Source organism: Lytechinus pictus, chromosome 11, assembly GCF_037042905.1.
Source record: "Lytechinus pictus isolate F3 Inbred chromosome 11, Lp3.0, whole genome shotgun sequence".
Lineage (NCBI taxonomy): Eukaryota > Metazoa > Echinodermata > Echinoidea > Temnopleuroida > Toxopneustidae > Lytechinus > Lytechinus pictus.
Window position 1 is genome coordinate 16,970,765 of NC_087255.1, and position 25,377 is coordinate 16,996,141.

A 25,377-nucleotide genomic window follows, 5' to 3' on the forward strand; every position below is an offset into this window, starting at 1 on the left:
ACTTGGACATAAGAGTAAGCAAGTATCACTGAACATCCTGTGCGCATTTCAGGTCACATGACCAAGGTCAAAGGTCAATGAACTTTGGCCATAATGGGGTATCTGTTGAATTACCATCATAACTCTGTAAGTATATTGGTCTACTTCATAAAACTTGGACATAAGAGTCGTCAAGTATCACTGAACATCTCATGCGAGTTTCAGGTAACATGACCAAAGTCAAAGGTCATTTAAGGTCATTGAACTTTGGCCATTTTAGAGGTAAATATTAGATTGCTGTCATAACTTTCAAAGTTTATAGATATAGTGTATAAAATGTGGATATAGGGGTAATCAAGTATCACTGACAAGTTTTAGGTAACATTATCAAGGTCAAATGTCAATGAACGTAGTATTGCATCATATGAATGGTTTTTTTTGTGAATAATTATTAAAAGGTTGTTTTTAAAAGTCAGCACTGCTGATATAATGAATCGCGTGATGCAGGTGAGACCGCCAGAGGCATTCCACTTGTTTTTTGGTTATCAGCACATATAAGCATGCAAATATACCTGTAATACAATCAGTGGCGTACCTAGGACTTTTCACAGGGGGGGCAAAACCGTCCGCCAAAAAATTTGACAAGCAAAAAAAAAAGGTCTTCAATCACAAATGAAGAATTTCGTACCAGAAAAAAAAAAAAAAAAAAAAAAAAGGTCTTCAATCACAAATGAAGGATTTCGTACCAGAAAAAAAAAAAAAAAAAAAAAAAGGTCTTCAATCACAAATGAAAGATTTCTTACCACAAAAAAATTTGACAAGCAAAAAAAAAAAAGCTCGTCAGGGGGGGCAATAAAGGTCTTCAAGCTCGTCAGGGCCCAGGGGGGGCAAAAAAGGCCTTTCAAGCTCGTCAGGGGGGCAGGGATGCGTCCTTTGCATGGGTTGTGGCTCGTCAGGGGGGGCAGACTGCCCCCTCTGCCCCCCCCCCCGTAGGTACGCTAGTGAATACAATCAATTACCAATTTCTAAAAGCAACAGACGTTGAATGAAAATACTACTTTCTGAGTGATAATCCGCCTAATTTTTGTGTATCAAAATATAAAATTTGGTGCCCAATTTTCTTATGCTCATGAATCAAATTTGAATAATGCCATTAACATGTATCTGTCTGATTAACTTTTTGATAAATTGCAATTTCTGTGTATTTTGCTCAAGATCTCATGAAAACGTTAAACTCCTGCTGTTATAAGGCAAGCACCCATTTAAATTATAAAAAAAACAGGTTATCATTTTCAAGGGGGGACACTTGGGAAAAATGTGGGTTTCTATTACAAATTTTGCTCGATGTATAATAGCCCACAAATAGTCAGGGCACATTTGATATTGTGTGCCCCCTTTCAAAATGGTAGGGGGACGCGTCCCCCCTGTGGTTTCCGCCCATGCACCCCCCCCCCCCCTCTCCGAACAATAGGTTTACTGTTCGGATTTACGCCATTGGGTCTACTCCGATTTCTATTATCGAGTTCAATAGAGGTGTATGGATTGTCGTAAAAGGAGAAAAAAATAAAGTGCTGTTATTTGTAAAATTTTGTTAAAAGTTTGTGTACTTACAATATGCTGGAGATTTCTCTTTCTCAGTAAGTACTGTATGTAGGCCTACATGTACGTCCAGTTCTTTGATATTAAAAAAAACAGCACTACACCAATGACAACCCCAGTGCTCAGTGTTTTTCAAAGGTGAAGGAGGAATTTGCAAATTTTATACTCAAGAGGGGCGGTGTATACCCCTATCATTTCTGTATGTAGGAACTGTGCTACCCTTTGAATCTCAAAAGTGATATTCATATCAGTATTTGAAGGACATGTCCACCCCAACAAAAAGCTGATTTGAATAGAAAGAGAAAATTCAAACAAGCATAACACTGAAAATTTCATCAAAATCGGATGTAAAATAAGAAAGTTATAATATTTTAAAGTTTCGCTTAATTTCACAAAACAGTTATATGCACATCCTGGTTGGTATGCAAATGAGGAGACTGATGACGTCATCCACTCACTATTTCTTTTGTATTTTATTATATGAAATATTCTAATTTTCCCCTCATTGGCAAGTGAAACAACGATTAATTTCTCCCTGAACAATGTAGATTTTGCATTTTTTAATACTATATGGTTCAGTCAAGTTGGCCCTTAGTGTCAAATCTGTAAAAAAATGAAATATTGTATATAAAAAAATGACATATTGTATAATTCAAGAAATAGTGAGTGATGGACATCATTGACCGACTCATCTGCATGTCACTGAGTTGTGCATATCACTGTTTTGTGAAAAATAAGGGAAACCTTAAAATGCCATAACTTTCTTATTCTACATCCGATTTTGATGAAATTTTCAGCGTTCTGCTAGTTTGATTTTTCTCTATTTATTTAAATCAACATATTTTTCTGGGGTGGATTTGACCTTTAGGAATTCAGCATGTTCAGTGCACAATTTTCAGTTTACGAGAATGAAAATGCACCTCAATATTATAAATCTAAGATATATACCCAAAATAAAACTCTCCCTATTTATTTGTATTACCTTGATAAAGATTAATTGAAGTAATTTGAATCAAAAGCTGCATGGATCAACCTTAAATTAATATTTGCATTTTACCATACTATAAGATAAGGTAATAATTCATTGTATGCCTTACTGTTTTAAATGACTCGATGCCTAAAGGGGTACTCCGGCCTGAAAATATTTATATTTAAATAAATATAGTAAAATTCACATCGCAAAATGCTGAAAATTCAATCAAAATTGGATAACAAATAACGAGGTTATTGAATTTTATAGTTAAGCAATATTTTTTCACACATGTGTGAACAATGTGTCTACTTTATAATGATATAAGTTGAAGCAATGAATATCGAATTCATAAATCAGTTGTCAATCCAATTTCTTCAGTTCTTGGTAGAAAAATTTGAATAAACCTAATTTCGTATAATAAAATACAAAAGAGCAAGTGGGGATATGACATCATAAGACATGCCTAGAACTGCTTTACCGGAATAAAGCAAATATTTAAAATGCCATAACTTTAGTATTCCTTGTCCGATTTTGATCAAATTTTCAGTGTTTTGTTTGTCTGATTTTTTTTTCTTTATCTGTCTAAATCATATTATTTTCAGCCCCGAGCATCCCATTAAAAGGGCTTGTTATTTGAAGGGAAAAGGAGAGAGGCAGAAAGAGAGAAGATGGTGGGTGGAAGTCTTCTCGCAATTGCATCATAGTACACCAGAAACAGTAATCATTAAATGCGAGTTGCTATTTAGATACTTTTTTTTTATTATTTCAAATCGAAATAAATTAAACATTAATTACATACACCACGCAATTTGGTCCACATAATTTACATGAAGATACACTGACAAGTCATGACAAACTATATTCCATTAAAGTTAAAGTGACTGCTATGATTGTACTTTATTTTACAATTTCTCACAATTGTTGCTATATCAGCGCAAGGTTAAAGGTCACAAGTGGAAAAAAATAAATAAATAACTACACACAGACATGTACACATGCACTCAAAATTTAAAGTATCGACTCGAATATCGTACCATTGACATATTTGTATAATAATCATTTGCAATAGCTCGGCCTACTTAATTACTGATTGTATGATTAATTATCTCCAAATGGCATCAATTCTATTTTGTAGGATGAAAAAAAAATGAAAGCATTCCGAGAAGCTGTGAATTAAGTTAAGGTTAAACAAAACCAAGTCGAATATCAGGAAATATTGTAAGTAATGATTTATGAAGATAAACCTGACTGATAAAAGCTATGTTGCACCACATTAAAAATCAAATGAATCAACGTAAATGTGTAAAAGTGTTAAGACGTTTATGGCGCAGTCACATTTTCCCGAAGGCGGCCGTACGGCGAGTCGAAAACGTCTGTTTCATTCATTTTTATTCAAACCACCTAGCCTATATGAAGCTGATACAATAAATGTTAAAACGGCCGTTTTCGACTCGCCGACGTACGGCCGCCGTAAGGGAAATGTGACTGCGCCATAAACAATGCCGACTAACTCGAGTTTTTGGGGGTACTTGATAAACAAATATAAAAAATACCACAACTTAGCATAAGAAAGTGAGTTAAACCAAATAATTTAGAAAAATAATTACATCAGAACATCACATTGAAATAATAAAAATGGTGACTCGTAAAAATAATATCTTTGTCAAAATGTAACGCCATTAATTTGTCAAATTCCATTATCAAATCATAATGTACAAATCAAAACTTCCATTACATACAAAAAGTTGCACAATACGTCCTAGCCAATCCGATTCCAATATAGTAGAAAATGATAATAATAACCATAATTGCCTCTGCCCGATTGTCATTGTACATGTAAGGGGAATTCCTATTATACACTTACTACTTTGATATCATCGTCAATTTTATGTAAGCTCCTAATTACAATCGTAAATGAGTATTGACCTATCTATTTGTGACGGGAAAGTATAATGGGGTCTATAAGCTAAAATATTCAAACATGCTAATACAAGAGATCTTTTCTATTAAAGAAGACATGCCAAATAACAACCTGAAAGGGAAATCTAAATTTGAAGAAGCTACGACAAACCTAATTTTACAAAAATTGCTTGAAATGAAAATTTGCACGGTATTCCCCCTGCCAGTGGATTGGGTAAATCGTAAAACAGATTTTACTTCACCGGTCAAAAGGGGTTTGCACATTTGTCCTTGCCATTTTTTTTCTAAAAGAAAAGAATTCTATATAAAGTTGAAGAGTTGCACTATTGCCCGGCCACTATTCTATCATTCTTTCTTTATCATCCTATTTAAGTGGTTGAAGAGCTGAACGATTTTCCCCCGTTCTTGACGAGAAAAGGAAACCAAGCAAGCAGCATTGTTTTAACGTTCAAGCGTTGCAGAAGCGTCGACAATAAACGAGACTTTAAACAAATCTATATTTTAGATGATTTTAACACTATTAAAAATCCATATTTTTACAAGAGTTTTCTCTTCCGTGCACGATGCAGAACGAACTGAAGAACACATTAAATATATTGAAAATGCCCGTCAAGTCACAATTAACACCTGGGAGGTCTTTGTCGAAAATTGGTGAACCGCGGAAGCGCAGTTTCGTTCCAAGGTTCGGAGCTGACAAAAAATTGCAATGTTTTGCTTGTCAAGAGTCCAGGACGTCACTGCTGTCTTGATTCACCGATTTTCGACAAAGACTTTTTGGTTGGTCATTGTCATGAAGGGCAATTGGCAATACATTTTCTATGTTTTGAAAGCGTTCTGTGTCCCCCCGCAATAACTCCCAAATGAAAATTGTTAAACCCAATAAACTGGTCAGAGAGTTGTTGATAATACTCTTGATGATTAAAAGGTAGAATATTCCACATTGATCATGCTAACAGAGTAAAGAATCAAACGACTAACAATTATGTAGAAGATCTATTCTACAATAGTAAATTGCCCATGTCAAAAGTCACAGTATATAACATGTGTAATAAACAGCAAACTCAAAGAGTTTCACGAGCTGCCCGGTAACGTGAAATTTAGCGATTGATTGTAAGACGGATTTTTATGATTGATCATACACAATAACCAATGCAATCAATCGTAGAAATCAGCCTTACGATCAATTACTAAGTTTTATGCTACGGTGCCCTGATCTGATGCTTAAACTCAGATCGCATAGTGTTAAGATAAAGCAAAACAAATCTCAGATCTACAAAAAAAAGTGTTGCACAGAGTGTCCTTAGCCAAGAAGCATAATAAAATCATGAAGCAGTTAATCAAGGCCGTACGCAGACATTTTTCGGGGGTGGGGGTGTGGGAGGGGTATGATTACGCAAAACTGTTCAAAAGCTTAAATAACCGAGGGGTCGAAGCGACCGAGCCTTAATTACGACAAATGCGTTTATGCATTTCAGGTAGAAAAGGGAGGGTTTGCATTTTTTGTTGAAATTTGCAATACCAAATGCAGATCTACAAAAAAAATACAGATCTACAAAAAATATCGGGACACCCCCCCCCCCCCCACCACCACCATCACCGATGCGCATGGCCATGCATGTAGTTGATATGAAGATAGAGATGATCAAGTCAAGCAGCACAAGCAATTACACAGCAGAAGTCGAATGTGACATTATACATATTCTAGAAATTAATAATAAAACTAATACTACAAACATGAATAATTGGCAAGCAAAAGGATAGCTTCTGTTTTCCTTCTAAGTGGAAATGCTTAGACTGAAACTGACTAAGAGACCAGTCATTCTCGTCTAATCTTAAGCAAGAGTCGGCAATTGTTTTGCCTGTTTCGAAAAAAAATCCAGAATTTTCGAAATTTGGATATGGTAAACAAATACAGTTGAACTGTATTGTGCAAGCCGATTCAGAAATTGATGTTAAAGGATTGCAGAGTTACTGCATCTATGCAACATTGAATTACAAAGAGTGGTGGTATAAAGTACAAACATAAATAGAATTGGAGTGATAAATACAAAACAAAAATAAACGTACAGTGGCTTATATTTCATGCGTTGCACAAGAATACGGCGAAGAGTAAGTAACTGCGTTGAACCATTCATAGGGATTTCTAATGTAAATTCCATGAATTGCATGCATGTAAACATACTTGTTTTGTTAACTTTTCGTTTGGATGTTGTTTGATGTCCATTTTTGCATACACTGATAGAAAGTTCGTTCTCACCTCCCCAACTCATCACTAATTTCTACTGACTGAATGAAAAGTATGTCATCGATTGACTGATAAGTAACATAAAAAATAGAATTTTTGCTACTAGCTACTTTTTTGTTTGTTTACCTAAACAGCTCTACTATCTTTTTGTCAAGGTGTAAATGGATGACACAAGAATTCGAGAGAAATATTTTTTTTCATATTGCACATTGTTGTTTTTTCGTAAAAATGGGTTAGTTTCCTTTCACCAATCTTAAATAAAATAAATATTGCACTTCCTCCGGATAATAGGCCTAATGATCGACATACAGATTCAGTAAAATGCACTAAAATATATCAGCAATCTTTTAAATTGAATGGCAAGTTGCAGATCTGAAACTAATGTTAAAAGGTTGCATTGTAGAGGCATCAATAAAGGCGAAATTAACAGATGAACTCTAAACATATTACGTTCAGCTCTTTACGAATGCACGCTATGCAAACGTGTACGATTGAGATTTCTTTTTTGTTTTTGGTTCCTTAATTATCATTATATCCTGGGGGGGGGGGCGGAGGTCATGAATCTGGTGAGGACCTGAACAAAATATATGTTTGAGGATTCTTTTTCCCCCTGAAAATTATACCGGCAAATTCCTACTGGCAAATGATACATTTAAGTGACATAAATCTGAAATAAGCACCAAAGAAAACAATCGATTTACATCGCATAAAAGATACATAAGAATCGAGAAAATTAAGGTCGTGAAAGCAGCAAAACCGTATACTGCTCAAATTACCCAATGATATATGCCTGGTCATTGCTATCAAACACGATTGCACTTAGCCCGCATGACAACTATTTATCACAATGAAAAACCAAAAGAAAAACGAAGCAAAAACAAACATTTATAAATGATTATGGATTAGATGACTATATCAAAGATAACTGACAGAGAGAATTGGAACTGCAAATTACATATTTTTATGTGCATTGAATAAAGGAATCTGCTACCCACGAACTCAATGGCTGCACGTATAAGCTAGACCGTACATAGCGTGAGGATTTTTTACTCCGCGATACACGAAGATTCAAGAACACAGTAAATTTATTGAAAATGTCCGTTAAACGACAAAGAACAGCTGAGAGGCCTTCGTCGAAGATTGGTGAACCGGAGCAGCAGTTTCGTCTTGAAAGTTTCTGAACCGACAACAAAAATTGCAAATATGTCGTGTGTCGAGAGTCCAGGGCGAAACTGCCCTTTCGATTCATCAACTTTCGACAAAGACTTTTAGGTTTTTCATTGTCACTAACGGAACAATACATTTTCTATATGCTTTTGAATCAGCCGTGCGTCGGGGAGCCTGCGAAAATTTCCTCTTGTTCAACAGACTGTTTGTAAACATCATTTCCAATATTTCCTTTAAAAATCCAGTTTATCAAATAAAACAAATGAGAGAGGACTTTTGATCAGATGAAACGGGGTTTAAAGAGTAAAGACGCCCTTTTTATAAGTTTAGCTGTGTTATTACATAAGCATTGAAGCCTGCCCTTAAATACAGGTAATATCATATTGTTGTAAAGTGCATACATAGTACTTCATAGGTCTAATCATGAATATTGCTCGACCATGCTACAGATACTGATAAACGCTGACGAAGACTTAACTATAAAAACCAAAATTGCACGTTTTCAAGACATGAATATAGTTTCCAAAAAGTACGATATATATAATGCCCATCGAACGTCAAAATAGTCACATAATGTCAAAGCCAGTACAAGTACGTCCTATTTTTTTCTAAGTGCTACGTCACATCAATAACGTATGTTACAGTTTGGCCAGCTGTCACACAGTACACCGATAATATAGAATTGTCATTCAAATAAGCTTTGCAATAAGAAAGGAAATGTTTGTCCGAGCCTTTATTAAGCAACTTGGTGATGCTTTCAACAAAATAACTAGGAAAGTACAGCAAATAACTCGTTATTTATCAGAGGGTTATGATTTATGTGTTCGATCTTACCTCATGTGTGAATTTCTTGCAGGTACAAGTAATTCCACATTGCGCCGTTCTCGACCCAGGTGAGGTAAACCCTTGAAACGAAGAATGCTTGGGCCAATACTTTGTTCTCAAAAGCACGAGTTATTACTGAGCTTCATAATTGTGTGGGTGGGTGTGTGTGCTGGGGGAGGGGATGAATTTACGGTGAAGATGTACAAAACATGTGTATTTTACATAAATGTTATTTAAAAAAATCTTTTATTTGACAGTAATGAGGTTTGACGTGGGAAGCCACAGAAATAAGAGTATCATAGAAACGAACATCAGCCAAACATGATGATTACATGATCTCCTTCAAATACAACTTGAGAGATACCCCTCTACCTTAAAAATTGTAGCTTTCATTTTTACCCAAAAAAGAAAGAGGGGTGTGAATGAAAATTCGTATAAATATTTGCGCATTGTGTGACAGCTGGCATATAGTTTTTGGGACTCGTTTCGACCACAAATTGATCTACCAATGAAAACATCATTAGATGAAATAATTTCAATCAAAGTTACGCCATCCTCTTCACATAAGTAGAAAATCATAAATAAATACATTTATAGGTTTTGAAACGAGTCCCATATATTTTTAGTGCATGTCAATCGTTCATGTCTAGTCGATATTCCCAAAATGAGCCATTCTGACCATTTTCCCGTTCTCCTTTACATGACTTTTTAAAACATTCAAAGGTTTTCATCCATGTATATTCGTGAATACAGACTTCATTGTATTCGTAAACATAAATTACAGTGATGTACATTAAAATTCTTTTAGTGATAGCACGAGGCCATCTGCCAATCTTTCCAGAATGATCACATTGTGTGATTGACTTCTTTTCTTTATAAACTTGATAAATTGATGATTCTTGATCGAACACATTTAGCGCTCGCTTTTCCTTTACAGCCTTATAATGAATATTTTATATGGGACATATCGAGAGAAATTAAATGGAATGGGATCATTATCCTTCCACATATATATTTTTTTAATTTGACAAAACCCAACCGAGCGTTTAATTATATAGGTACCATACTACTAGATATGAAAGGGCAATATATTATTTTCTCGTAATATTTCTGTATAGCGCTTATATTTTAGGGGCATTTCTCCGACCTCTTCTCAATGTGACCTTCAGATGACCTTAGTGGTGATATGATTGTCGACGATCCGTCTCTCTGTATAAGTGGTCACTGAACAGTTTCGAGTCTGCAGTACTAAGTTTTCGAACTGTCAAAGTTCAGTTGTTTGTCTTCGAGTTCAGGGCATTGAAAGGCAACGTGAACTTAGTGCAGAAGATAAAAGTCGATTTACTGTTTTTGTCGCCGATTTATCATCAAAATACTTACTTCCATTATTTTTTTTTACACTTGATTCAAAGTCCGAATCAATGTTGTTGTTTTTTGGAAAAACGAAATGTTCGCCATTGCATTGTCTTTAACAAGTATTCGAAAAATTGCGAAGAAAACGTTGGTAGTCCAGCTGCCATTATCGTTCACTTATTTATAATGATCAACAAAATAAAAATCTGCTGTACTTTATCTAACATTCAGTTTGTACAGCGCTCTTTCATGTTCACTTGTCCAATCCTTAGAGCAGAATGTTTCTTTAGGCTGGTTTCTTGGTGGGAAAAGCGAGGGTGGAGGCATTTTGAAGAATAGGGTCAGACATCTGAGCACAGAGGGTGTCCCATTGAGGGTGCTCGTTCTATTTGCCCTATTTATTACTTACTTCTCGGAGCAGGAAAGAGATGCACTAGAAGATGGCATCCAGTGTTCCATCGACAAGAGATGGTTTGGTTCAGTGAGGGTTACCGATGATGTAGGACTTTAGGAGAGGAGGTAACGGTAACTGGGCCACTTTGTGTGCGGGAACCTGCCGCAGTATGGCCAGCCGACACATCCTCTGCAAATCCATGGTTGGGGGTAGCTCCCAGACCCTGACCAGACCATCATCTGATGACCCAGCTATGTGGGAGGTGTCGTGTGAGAATGATAGATCGGTGATGTGGGGCCGGTAGCCAGGAACTGGGTTGCGAATCTGCAAGGCACAGTGAGTACAGTCTATGTTGGTGTCCAGAATGGCCAGTACTTGTGCCGTGTCCGAGTAGAAGACAGCTATCCGCGATTTGGAACCCGCTACCGCTACCATGGTCCCTTCACTGTTGTAGCTGAGGCGATCTGGAACCCCGATGTCTTCGGTCAAGGGTTCACTCAGCGTGCAGGCATTGGTGTTGACATTGTAGGTGACGAGTCTCTGCGACGTCGTGCAACAGGTCACCAGGTGGTGAGAGAAGAGCGGATGGAACGCATATGCCCCGACACCAGACAACGCGATGGACTTTCCTTGAGAATCTAGCCTTGGAAAGATTCCCCGAAAGAGAGTCAAGTTCTGCCGACGTACGATGAAAAGTGATCCTTTCGAGGAACTCACTGCGATATAATCAGCGTCAGGGGTAAAGCGACACTCGACAGAGTCCCTTCCGCTGTTGCCGCAGTCGTTGAGAAACGCAGGGTATATCTCGTGACAGGCCTGGCCGTAGAACGGCAGAAAGAAATCCGTTGAAAAGACGTACAGTTTGTAAACACTCTTCAGCTGAACGATGGATGCCGCGTACGAGTCGTTGGATGATACTGCGCAGTACTTGAAGACTCCCCCAGGTTGGAACAGAGTGTCACGTAGAAAGAAGTGCTTAGGGTTAGAACTGCTTCTGAAGACCAATCGATTGCTTTCAGCGTAACAGATGTAGCGACCATCACCTAACATCCGACAGTGCGCTGGAACCTTGTCGTTGTGACGTTTCCTCACCGAATAACATTCTGAAAAATGAGTTAAAAATTAAAATGATTTATTTATTATTATTCTTTTTATCACAATCGTCAGGTTGATAAAAATTATTCAACCCACAATTACCAAAGACAAGTTTATCTTGATATTTTTGCTAACGAAACGAGAAATTTCAAGTATTGGCATATGAAGTTTTCGGCGTAGTTCCAGTTGAATTAAGTCGCCATGTCATTCACGTACACATATTTAATATTTGTAACGTTAAATAGCAAGTGCATATTCTAAGCCTTCATAAAATCTTGGAAGCTCTTAATAATTTTGTAATGTGTGTTTGGTTTCTTAAATGGACATAATATTTTTTTCATTGGATCCCCGATTAGCATACATTGCTATGATTGTTTTTAAAAACGGAACCCATGAGAAATGAAATTATTTGAAATTCGAATATGATATCTTACTATTCTTGGCACCATCAAGACTCCACACGTGGACTACGTCATCACGTTGGTACAGCGTTGAACTGAGATCGATCCGCCTACCCGTGACGTCACTAGCCACACCCACACACGTGACCAACCTGGAATCGTCAAAGGGCGCAAACTGACAAGAGGTGTGCCAGCGGATGTTGGACCTCTCATGGGTGCTGAGATGGTACGACCGCGCAAGGTCGATGACGATGCGGATTTGACCACCCGTGTTTCGCGGGTATTCCGTAGGTCGCGCCGACGGCGATGGCGGTTCGGAATTGGTTGACGACGTTCTCGATGGCGACGAGGGCGCCGAGGACGAAGGTGGTGAGTGCGTCATTGTGGAGGCGTTGACGCTGCATTGTCGTCGTTGTATCGTCTTCCAGGGAAATGACTTGAGGGTTTTCTTGGGCACACTGTACCGAGCCGAGGCTTCGGTCGTGCTCTTGCTATTCGAACTCCCCATGTTACCTCCTTAAGAATTCAAATCATTTGCATGTTCTACTTTGTTAGAAGTCCGGCTGAATCTATGGCAATCTTCTCTAACCCACGGGAAATTCTGTTATCCAGAAAAGACGCTGTTCGTGGAGTTATTCCGTTCCAATGTTTAAAAAAACAAGGTCCTGGTTATTTTTTCGGCAATTCACTCACAGAAATCCTTTGATGTTTGATCATTTAGACAAGGAAAATCTCCTTTCCCTTGCTGTTTTATTTGAACCAATTTACTTGAACCAATCCAGAATCAAAATTCTTAATTAAATCCACAAAACCGTTGTGTGAAACTGCTTCCAGAAAAAAACGAGCGCCACAAATTATACTATTCCCAAAAAGGTGTCCCAGTGTTTTCAGCGATGCGTTAAAAGCAATTTTCTATCGAGTCGAGTTTATTTTTGTCAGACTAAAACAAAAAAAAGAATTCTCCGGATTAGATTCTCCTCACGCATGTACTCGCTCGAGCAATTCAATGAAAATGTCAATTATTGATGAGCACAAGATCGTCGAAGATGATTTACTGATCAGGATCGCAATTCCTCGGTAATATCTTCAAACCATATCACAACGAATGGGTTATGAAATGCATGGGCCTTATAATTTGCTTTCTTGTTGGGTACCTAGGGATAGAGTTCTCATGTTTCAGTGTAGAAACGCATTGCCAGTTTAAAAGCAAATCCTATGCCATTTAAGGATTGGTTGTAGCCACGTAGTTCTACGGGTATGCTTGCTTCTTTATAAAGCCGTACTTGATCTTGAGAGGGATGTCTGGTTGTTTATGCGGGTATCGGTCTCAGATTGGAGCCACGCATCACTTCATTGCTGAGCGTCTGGTCATGTATCCGCACCGGGAAGATATCTGAAAACAAACAAGAGCAAGGAACGCTATATAAGACGATATTTCATGCTATTCTTGAAAAGAATTTCCCCTTACATCCACGAAATGTGTTATTTAACTGTAAGCCAAAACTTATTTCAGCCGATTTATCTACGTTAAAACGGTACCGAGTAGAAAATTGTGCTTTTAATGATTAATCTGTTCATAAACAAGTCATCTATGACCCTATTTGCATTATGTGTTATATCAGTACTTTGCATGCGTGTACTTGATATCGCTTTACATGTAATTCAATCCCTTGAACTTGTATGTTTAAGAATGGATCGGAAATGAACGGAATTGTGCGCTATAGTGAAATGTGCCATTCTTTATTCATATATTTCATATTCAAAGTGAAAAATTAATGTAGCTTTTGGTTAAAGCATTAAAAAGAAATTGATTATGTAATCTATGATTTGATAATCGAAGGTCTATGCTATGCATTACAAAATTGGTCGCTGCTCCTACGTGACGTTAGAACAAAATCAAGAGTATTTCTAAAAAATCATAACTATATATTCTTTAATGGATTTTCATTTAAAAAAACACTCGTTGATATTTGCTTTAAGGTAATAATAATAACAATATGCATTTATCAAAACCACCAAGTAATTTTAAGTGGCGCCACGGTGTAGTGTACAGTCTACCGTAAACAGCATAGTTACATGTCCGTGGTGATCATGCAGTGCGATGACCCAGGCCAGCCCTTATGTAGGAATCACATGACCTTGGCCTCAACCACTGTCATTAAATGAGTCTATCTTTAGAGCGCCAATCAACCAGGGTCTCTCCGTAATATACAGGTGCAGGGAGAGTAATGGAGAGAGAAGGAGAGAGAGGGGTGGAAGGGCAGGATCGGGGAAATGGCGCCACAATTTATAGTGTGGAGAGAACGCGGGAAAACAAATGAGAAAATAAACGGGGTTGAATATATTCAAGCCTGTGTTGTTGGAAATGTGTGGTAAGTTTGTGCGTGAGATCAAATTGCAGAGAGATAGAGGGGAGAGATAGAGAGGAAGATAAAGAGAGAGTGATAGAGAGGTGTGTATATGTTTTAGTCAACATCTAAAATATTTGAAATGTATGGTGAGTTCGTTGGGGAGATTTCGAGAGGAGGGAGAAAAGTAAGGGTAAAGATAAACATGATACAGGGAGAAACAGATGGGGGTGTCTATAATACAGTCTTACAAAGTTACTGGTAATGTATGGTTCGTTTGAGGGACAAACGAGAAAGAGAGGGGGAGAAAGGAAAGGGTAGATATAAACATGATAAAGGGGGAGAGAGATAGAGAGGGGAATGGAGTGCTGGACACGCTGGAGGGACATCTGGGAGAGAGGGAGAAAGAGGAAATAATGTGTGTCCTATGTTTAAATTACTACTAAATTAATATGGTGAGTTTGTTAGGGAGAAAACATGAGAGAGACGAAACGAAAATATATAATAAAGAGAGATATAGGAGAGAGAGAGTGTGTTTGTGGGTGTGCGTGTGTGTGTGGGGGGTAATCAGTAGGGCTGAAAAGGTATGTGTATGCCTATATGAGTGTGTGGATGTACGTGGTGTGTGAGAGAGAGAGAGAGGGAGAAAGAAAGAGAGAGAGAGATGGAGAGATGGGGGAGAAACCATACATCAAGAGGTCGGGAATAAGAAACCATGTACTTAAGGGTAGCTGCTACGCTAGTGATGGGGTCACGCAAAACGAGGATGGCGCGAAATGTTTATTCGTGATTGATGCATTTCAGATAGATTATTGATGAAATACGATCTGATTGATTGATTGATAGATTAGAGTAGGCCTATATGGCCTCTATAAACACTGAGGGAAATGTTCAAATCACCCAACTTGCAGACTTCTGCTTCGTTTCGAGGGCTAAAAACATAACGGACTATGAAGATGACATAAGTAGGTCCTACATGTATTTTCTGATGCACGTTGACTTGAAGTTTGCATAACATTATGGCGATCAAGTGATTTTGGTAAATAATTTTTAATAGCAAACAAACTTCTAAGAAAAAAATCAACTTTTTAGTTTCTAAAATGAGTGTCTATCATATTATAAGTATCTGCCACCCCTCCAAGTAAGTTAACAACTGAAGAAAAAAAAATTACTGAAACCTAAATACATAGACAAGTTAAAAGTTATTATTAATATATCATTAAAATTGAGATTACGATTTCAGTGGAATTATTAAATGATTTCGTAATAATATGATCAATAATCCATCAACACATGATTTACATACTAAGGAATGCTAAAAAACCATTTCAACATATTTCACTATTAACATGATAAAGACATCATTAATGCCAGTATAAGTCAACGAAACGAGGTATAAAAATAATGGAGGTTAAAGATAACTTATAAAGTTGTTCGTGTTTTGTTTGAAAAAATTACCTAGAATATTCACTACTTTACTTAAAGGGGTAGTCCATGTTGAAAATTGTAATAATAATAATAATAATATAGGGTATTTATATTGCGCACATATCCACCTTGTTAGGTGCTCAAGGCGCTCCTATATCTGATATCTGAATAGATATAGTAAATTAAATGAGCAAAACGCTGGATATAATATCATCACACAATCTGATTTTAAAAATGAAAAGGTAATGGTATTTCAAAGTTTAGCAACATTTTGGTGAAAACTGTTCTGTGCATGCCACCATGAATAAAGTGTCTCATGGTGCCATGTCCCACATTTATTTTCTCCTTTCTTATCTTATCACACGAAATAAAAATCTATTTCATATTTTCATACGTGTGTGTAAAAACATGCCTCCCTTTGAAAAAAAAAAGTTTCAGAAATGATTATTTTACACAGTAAATCCTATTTTAGAATTCTTTGAGAATAACATTGAAATAAACATAATTATTACATCGGCTCGATCACTGCATGTGGAGATGAATAGAACTGTTTCACTGGCATAATGCAAAACTTGAAATTGTCATAACTTTTTTTATTCCTCGTTCAATTTTGATTAACTTTTAGTATCTTGTTTGTCTAATTATATACAATTTTTCTCTTCAAATCATATTATTTTCAGCCTGGGGCCCGTTTCATAAAGAATTACAGCTGTTGTAACTTTGCCATTATTATGGCAACTACCATGGCAACAGGGCTCAGCAGCCAATCAAAATCAAGGTTGCCATGGTAGTTGTCATAATGGCCAAGTTACAACAGTTGTAACTCTTTATGAAACGGGCCCCAGGAGTACCCCCTTTAACACTGAAATTAGTTCCACCGGACGAGAAAGTCCCCTTTTGCACATGCAAATTCTTATAACATTTGTATAAAAATAATAGGTTATGTGAAAGTGGTTCGGTAATTGAATTCAGTTTTATTGTTTGCTAAGATGACATTTCAAGCAACCTCTCACATTTTAACAATTACCGGTATTTTTTTACCCGTGTATGAAACTTTGCCATCAAGGTGCTCAATTATGTTCAGAATTGCTCTCAAAATTTCACTGACCGATATTTTGAGTTTGCTGATAACAATAACCAATTTGATGATTTCATGAGATGAACTATATATACTGCAAGATCAAATAATGGATGGTGAACTAGGAGGTGAAAGTGTGTTGTAATAAGTTTAGAAATGTTGAGGTGCGTTTTGATAATATGTTCGTTATCATTCAAATCTGGGAACAATTGCATATACATATACATGTGTATAGATCCAACAGTTGATTATTTCATTTTAGAGACAAACATTGCCATTATGCATATTATAGCCAGGTCTATATTTAAACAAACTTAATAATCACCGAAGTTATGTATGACAGGTCAAATTATATGATGGAGGTATCGTGATGCATAGGATGAATTTCTCACTCGTTATGCTAATTTCCATAATTTGGTCATCGCATATTTTAATCAAAGGTGTTTTAATAACTAACCAAGTCAAATATGCTAATAGATTCGTCTTTAGAATTATGATACACGATCTTAGGTCTACCAGACTTTTAAAATGTATTATGAGGAAGAAATCACTCCTTTCAAATGATTTTCTGGTTGATGATATGCATGCGTTTATACACTAACTGTTACTAAAATAACTTATTTCGGTAAATCAAATTTTAGTTATCTTTCCAACTTTAGCAGAATTACTGGCATGTAATTGATATTTTGTTCCTTATCATGTTGATCTAAATATGTTTTAACTATCTTGGGGACTACTCCAATGTCATGCTATAGGTATGCATATATAAGTTTTACAACACAACTCGATGACGCCAAAAATTTCGTGTGGAATGATGACAAATGCGTTTTTAAACTTAAATCTGCATATTAAAGTGGAAATTCAAGTGCATGAATGTATTGTCAATATTCAGATAGTAAGATTCCTAATGACGTAATTACCTACGTCAAAAGTTGGGGGTGATAAGAAAACAAGGACATCCTCGTTTGAATTACAAACAATCTTTATTTTATAAATCAGAATAAAATAGGTTTAGCAATATAAATTGGCCGACAAATTCGGAAAGTACAGAGGTTTATTTCAATAAGACATACATTAAGAAATACAAGAGTACAATGTTACAATAATGAGAAGAGTTAAAAAAAGATACCTGACTAAGAAAAATATTGAACGTACGTTAATTAAGCATATACATGTAGATGTGCGAGATTAAAGGATTTGAGAAAGGAAAAGAATACAAAGTAAAAGATAAGGAAAGAAGAAGACGACGACGAAGAAGAAGGAGGCGAAGGTGTAAAAAAGGAAGATCTAAGAAGAATGAGAAGAAGTAAGGGACTAAAAAGAAGAGGAAGTATAGAAGAAGGAGCATGAGGAGGAAGAGAAGAAGAATAAGAAGAAGAAGAGGAAGAAGAAGAAGAAAAAGAAGAAGAAGAAAAAGAAGAAGAAGAGGGGAGAAAGGTACAGGAGGAGGAGGAGGAGGAATAGGAGGAGTTCGCTGATGTTATTATAGCGATGTTTACTTTTCAAATATATTTATGGTTTCTTTAATGAAGCGGCATAAAAACTCATATTGAGTGTTGCAATGGTCGTGATTGTGATGGTCAATGAGATTACTTTCATGTTAGAAAATGAATATTCTTGTTGGAGGTATAATGTTAGGGATGCACGATGATGGTGGTAATGATTCTGATGGTGATATTGTGATAATGATGATGATGATGATGATGAGGATGACGATGACGACGATTTCGGTAATAGAAGCAGTGGTGATGAGTAAGAATGATGGTGTACATGAATAAGGAGCAGACGAATTGACGTCATCGGTTTCTAGGAATACGTGACATCATCTCAGCATGGAAAATATGGGTCATTCCTAGCATCTTCACCGCAAGATGGCGCTGGACCTCACAAAAGCACGATAGCAAGCACAGTCATTGATCATGTTGATCAAGCCTCCCGTCGCTCGCTTGCTCTGCGTGTACTATCTCTCCACAGTAATCAGAACAAAAGATCGTGATATACCAACGGTGAATAATCCATTAGCGATTGTCCAGGGTCTTCGCTGAAACAACAAAGCAATTTTCATTACTGCTTAGCATAGGCAGAGCCGGGCATAGAGGTTCGGAAATGTCTTAATTCCCCCAAAATTACTATCTTTCTCTCTCTCTTTTTTTCTTTACAGATTTATCTCATCTCCTTTGTGGTTTCCCTTCATTTTCTTGGCTCGAGACCTGAAGAATTAATGAGGTAATGATCATATTGTTCGGAAGGCCTCGGCAAAATGCAACATATAACAATGGTATCACGACATGGATAATTGGATGGATTCTACTCCATTGTGAACATTTGTTCTTAATTAGTCTTCTAATCTTCTATTGAATAAACAATAAGGAAATGGCATGAACAGAGTATCTTGCCAAATGAAGGGAGTGGAATACAAAAAAAAAACCAGATGGAAGAATGCATTAATAATTCCAGATGTTTATCCGGAGTCGCAGTGTGAAAGAAAATATGACTTTGTGAAGGTAAGCTGAAAAAATATGACGGGTCTCATCTTACGTTGGGATCGCCAGGGCCTGAGACTCGAGGGTGGACCGCGGAGGTCTCGGATCCTTTGTGTTAAAAAACGAAACTATACGGGCTCGAAATGCTTCGATCTAAATATGGTCAGCATTGACTCAACAAGCGTTCCTACTCACAGTGCATTGTTTAAATGGTACCAGGCAATTTGTGTGCTAACAAACAAAGAAGAAATAATTTTTGTATGATCATTCATACAGGATTTTTTTTTCAAATACGTGCACACGTTGGTATCAATAATGTATAACGGATTTTCATTAATTTGATGCAAGATGAAATAAAAATGTATATAAAATTGCCTAGGTCAAGGGCCGTACCGGGAATCGAATCCCGGGCTATATGATTATTCATATAGAGATTGAATGTAAGGGTTAAGCTATACCAGTTACCAGATGATTTTTTTTTTAGACCTCAAATTATAAATGGAAGTTATTACATTTCATCATTCATGCGCACAACTGCTCATAAAGTTGGATAGACATTATCTTGATGATATATAACATTTTGCAATATCTTTAAAATAAATACAAAAAAGTAGGCCTACTGCGTGCATGTATACATTATCTCATTTTAAAATGGAAATCAACCCATTTGAGTGGTATATAATACTCATGAATAAAACGTGATCAAAACCATGTAGTGCATCACGAAGAATGCATCACTATCTCTAGCCCTTGGAGACAAAGAATCCATACGATAGTAACGATGGTAACAAGTAGGGATTCATTTGAAAATTCAACGGATGATACCACTGTATATTCCACTGCTCCATGAAAAAAATGATGATTAAAAGTAGAACTTGCCTTGCGAGACAGTTTCAACAGGTCTTTTATGTCAAATATTATTCATGTATTGGACATTTCCACATTAAAGTGTTACCCTCCCGTTATGTGCGCCTCACTCTTGTAACTGCAAACCACATGGATTATATACGTATAATAAATTAGTGACAAACTAGCTATAACGTCCATTAATTTTTTTTAAATACAATAATATGTCATGAAAATATTTGTAATGGTCTTTGAGAGTAGTGTCTGATCGAAAAAAGGGTCTATGAAATCCGGCATTCCTATTCTCATTGAGATCAATTATAAGTTCAATAAACAACAAAATGATTTTTCGTTTCTCTTTGTTTATATTTTTTTTCTTTCCGCACTAGACAAGTCCAGTTAATAAATTTTCTTTAAAAAACGTCAACATTCTAAGAAATGGGATGATTTCAATCCTGCATAGATATTTGATTGCCAAACAGATGTGTTATTGATCTACCTATAGATGTTGCTTAAACATGACAATGATGCATTTTTATTTTGGTAACCTTAATAGACTTATTTTGTGTTGATGAATATGTGACCGACTCCAAAGTTGTCTAAATAATCTGAAATTCTGGTACATTTTACCATTATTTGGTCAGACTTAACCAATATTTATCTGATCGGAACATAATCACTTTTCAATGGTTATTTATTTATCAATCATTTCAAGAGCGTACTTGCAAGATACAAGGTCACAGCCTAAGAATATCTGACCCTTAACCATGGACCTTTGTTGCAGGTCAATGTTTCAACTAACTATTCTTTATGCTATAAAAAGAGAATATATCTCTAGGTGAATAACCATCTTTTTAAAGTACATACAAGGTAATAAAGCATAATACACAAAGCTTCAAGATGCATTTTGTGGTGACTATTCTAATAATTATGAATATACAATATATACTTGCTATATTATTTTCCGGCATGATCACTCAATAGCGAAATATGCAAGGACCATTAATTGCACAACAAGTACGAAATTGACCTAATATGCTCATAATTATACAACATCGATCTCTACACTTTCTGAATGCACATTTCACTTACATAAATGGCGCCTCGTTGAAAGATTCAGTACAAATACCATGCGAAAAGCTTACCTTCAATTTGTACGTGTTCATCTCCTAGTGGTAAAGCTCGACCCGGCTTCCAAAGAGAGAGGGGCTCCCACTACATCCTCACACCAATAGGTCTCTCATTCGTGTGCCGGTCGCGTGCCAGTCAGGACCATAACAGGGGGTTATTAAAGAGAAACGGGGTACCGGGATAGATAAAAAGGACAAAGAACGGTTCCCAACAAAGCCCGGTTTATCTCAGTCTAGCAGCTGGTTATTTTTTTCCCTTCCTTCTCGACCCGCATCCTTCTCGTAGTAGGCGATACACACATGCGCGAAAAGGCGACACACACATTTTTTCCCGTGCATCCTTTGTGTGCGCCAGGGGTGTGCGTATGTGCGAGTGTTGTGTGCGTGTGTGTGAGTGAGACGTGTGTTTTTGTGTGGGGAGAGCGAACGAGCATCAATTTTCAAGCCGGATATTCACGATTTTTTAAATCAGCATTTCCTTCTTCTTGTCCCTCATTTTTAATTGCGAATGATATGAAAGACTTTATTTCCTCCACGATTAATCAAAATTACCATGGTTTTCGTCGTATTCTACAAATGCCTTTAGCTCCCTTGGCAAGAGGAAATACTTGGGGTGCATTTATAATGCAGTAGAAATGTTGGCGTGTGTGTTTACATTTTCGACTCTCCGTTCGCGTGCCTCTTTACGATGACGTCACACTGACGTCGGGGTGCCTGGACAACGCTCGAAATAGCATAAGACGTGAAAAGAAAAATATCGCGACTTTATGTTCGGGGTATAAAAATACATTTTGACACGTTAAAGGCATCAAAATTGATAGACTTTTTGTGGGGAATATTACACTTACATTACCATGTTGCAAAGTCTGAGGACGACAATTGGTCGGAGGCTGGCTCATCTGCTTCGAAGGGAAGTCGTCCTTGTCATGCTTGTATGCGTTGAGATGCACACACATCTTTGTAACATGGATTATCTGAAATTGAATTTTCACCTGCCAGTATTCCATGTTTCTCTCATTATGGTGGGATTTCGAACTATAATGCATTTCATGAGATACCATGGGTGCATTTGATGATTAAAGCCTATCATCAAGAGTGCATCTTATCATTGATAAGCCTATAGGCCTAATCGCGTATATGGGTTGTGGTGGGGGCGGGAGAAAGGGGTATCTGAATTTAGTTTGACTGGTCTGAAGAGTTGGTTGATGCCCGGTGCTCTTTAACACAGTAAATAAAGACGTCTTCCAGATCGCTTTATCACGACGAATGGGAGGTAGAAAGATTATTGAGAAGTACAAGAAAGGGTGCAATAAAGGCGCATATATAATGGTCCAGAAATAGCCCGGTATTTTCGAGGAAATGTTTGTGTGCCCTATATACTTTGCATTTCTTGTCCATGGTCCGAATTGTGTATGGAGATAAAGCCACGTACACCTCCTTCGGTCTTCAACATTTTCAATCATTTCGATAAACTTTCGAGGTGGACCCGTTTTGGGGATGGGTGGCTCTGCAGCACGCATGTTTAGGCTAATAAGGGAATACTGTGCTATCACGATTTTACGTCCATATCGAAGATATCCTATATATGACAAGTATACATGTTGTTTGTAGTTTATGATGCTTATGATGATATGTTTGTTTGTAGTTTATGATGTTATGATGTGTTTGCGTGTTGAATGATTTTTGTTTAATTGCAGGACGCCTTTGTAAGACACTGTCTTCTTCGAAACTAAACAGGCCAACCCCGTACTATGAAATAAATAAAAAATAATAAATGAATAAATAAATAAAGAAAGAAATTAATAAAAATGAATGAATGAAACAATAAATTAATAGTAATAATAAATAATCAAATGAATAAATAAACAATCAAATGAATAAATGAAGTCAGGGGCCTGTAAACGCTTTTGGAAGAAAAAAAAACACAAAAAATGAGTTTTCTATTTAAAATGAAGGTGATCCTGGTGTCAGCAAAAATGTGAAAAGCAAAAAAAAAAAAGATTTTCGCTCGAAAATAAAGGTGATTTATGTCACATTTCTATATTTTAGCGGGATGCTGCGGCCTATGGTGTAGGAAAGTACGCAGCACCCCTAGAAATATCTTGGGGTGCTTCAATCGAAAATAGAAAAGCCATCCCTTTTCTCTGTAAATCTCAACTTGATTTATACTCAACATTGATTTGATTGAGAGATACCTTCTGGTCTGCTTCCTGCGTGATAATAACCGTAACACGGATATGAAAACAAAACTGATGTTTTTTCCAAAAGTTACTCGACTCGAGAATAAATATTGGTCTCTCTTTGTTCCTTCACTTGGTCTAGTCGTCCATCTTTACTTTGTTTTGTTTTTTTAACTTCAAGGAAAAATGCAAATACATTTATACAGTATAACTATCATCGTCTATAATTATGAGATATATTCCTACACTCTGATGTAAAGATGTCAGTTCAAACCAAGAGCTGGGTTAAAGTATTTAATGTGTGCAATATCTATATTTAAAAAAAATCACTGTGACATCATTGGGGTCAATCTGTCAGGAATTTCAAATAATAATTCATTTTCTCACTGGCACCCCCACCCCCTCCTCCGCCAGCCAATATGCCTATTACCATATTATACATCCCCCAAAACAAATATCCCATTCTTAGCATAATTTTAGTCAAAATCATTAAAAGTTGAATTAAGATTTTTTTAAAATTTATTTACCACTCGTGGGATGGAACACCCTATCAGCAAATGCTGTTTTTAAAAAGGGAGAGATTTGATGGCTCAGATGAATAGGCCTAAGATCTCATGTGAAATAAGAGTAAATTTTTACCAACAAGAGTGGACAAATGATTTATTACTATTAGATGCAATATGTAATTTTCACTATTTTGTTGAATTTCCTTAGAATAGAACCCCCCCCCCCTTGTATTGAAATCATGTTCTTGTAAATTGCTGTAGCCCTATATAATCCTCTGGTATAAGAAAAGGAGGTCGTGTCATGTAGTGCTCTTAATTTCGACGGTTGAGGGCGCAGTCACGTGTTTCAAGAAGATATTCTGAGACAGAACTTATAATATGTTGGTGAGAATAATATGTCGGACGAATACTGGAAAAAATTGACTTATGCAGCTGTCATTATTACAAAAATCATTAATTGAAACATTTTGTAATAATGACAATTGCATTAGAAATTATTTGGTATAATAATGACAATTACATCGGTCAATTTTTCAAATACTTACATTTGTCCGGCATAATTATTTACACCAACATAGTAATGGTGATTTTGTAATAATGACAATTGCATTGGTCATATTTTTCCAATATTTATATTCATCCGACACATTGGCGGCGGAATTTTAGGGGGGGACCACAAAAAAAATTTTACAAGCAAAAAAAAAGGGGAAAAAAAGGTTACCAACCAAAAATTTTAGGGGGGACGCAGGAAAAAAAATTGACAAGCAAAAAAAAAAAAAAAAATTTAGGGGGGATCGTCCCCCCCCCCACCTAAAATTTAGGGGGGACACGTCCCCCCACCCCCCCCCCGCTTCCGCCGCCTATGATCCGACATATGTTTCACCAACATATTAAGTTCTATCTCAGAATGCATGGTTTTATTCAGTATCCGTGTGTATAAAGGAGAATGGGGTGAAGTGGGAGGACACAAATAGCGTTTTACCACTTTTTCCTTCTAAAAACTGTCACTGTAACTTCTTAATTCATTCATTGTTGACGATAGCAATGCTAAACAAAATGAGGCATTATAATGGAATTCTTATACTTTCAGTTTTCTGCAAATTTTCATTAAAAAAATAATGCGTGAATTGTGCGGGGGCATGTGGGGCAGGGGGGGGGGGGGGGGCTGGGACAGGAGATAATAGGAACGTCGAGAAGTCGGATTTTATCAAACAAGCTGAACCCCGCCAATTATGTGGGTAATCAGTCATAGAAGAAATTATATTGTTCAAAGGTGTATAGGCATTATTTTAGTACTTAAAACTGCATAAGCATTATTAAGATCAATACTAATTTGGAAAGTTTTGCAAAAAAAATAATGGGCATTTTGTAATTAAATGTTTTGTATTACGGATGAATAACTACTTTATGACTGGACATCCTTTTAA

General features: G+C 36.6%; 1 protein-coding gene across 1 annotated transcript; it reads right to left on the bottom strand.

The window, feature by feature from the left end:
- Nucleotides 1-6,846: 6,846 nt before the first annotated feature.
- On the bottom strand, nt 6,847-21,913 carry LOC129270897 (uncharacterized). Its single transcript, XM_054908232.2, has 3 exons — nt 21,280-21,913; nt 11,985-13,344; nt 6,847-11,558 (listed from the first exon to the last, which is right to left on the bottom strand). Exons 2-3 carry the CDS (start codon nt 12,457-12,459, stop codon nt 10,540-10,542), a joined length of 1,494 nt encoding a protein of 497 aa, XP_054764207.1. The 5' UTR covers nt 12,460-13,344; nt 21,280-21,913; the 3' UTR covers nt 6,847-10,539.
- Between the last annotated feature and the right edge of the window lie 3,464 nt (nt 21,914-25,377).

Excerpts from the sequence above, each read along its gene's own strand:
- LOC129270897 (XM_054908232.2), bottom strand. The coding sequence starts at position 12,459 with ATGGGGAGTTCGAATAGCAAGAGCACGACCGAAGCCTCGGCTCGGTAC. Across the intron at positions 11,559-11,984 it reads TCTTGATGGTGCCAAGAATA|AATGTTATTCGGTGAGGAAA; the intron begins GTAAGATATCAT and ends CTCATTTTTCAG.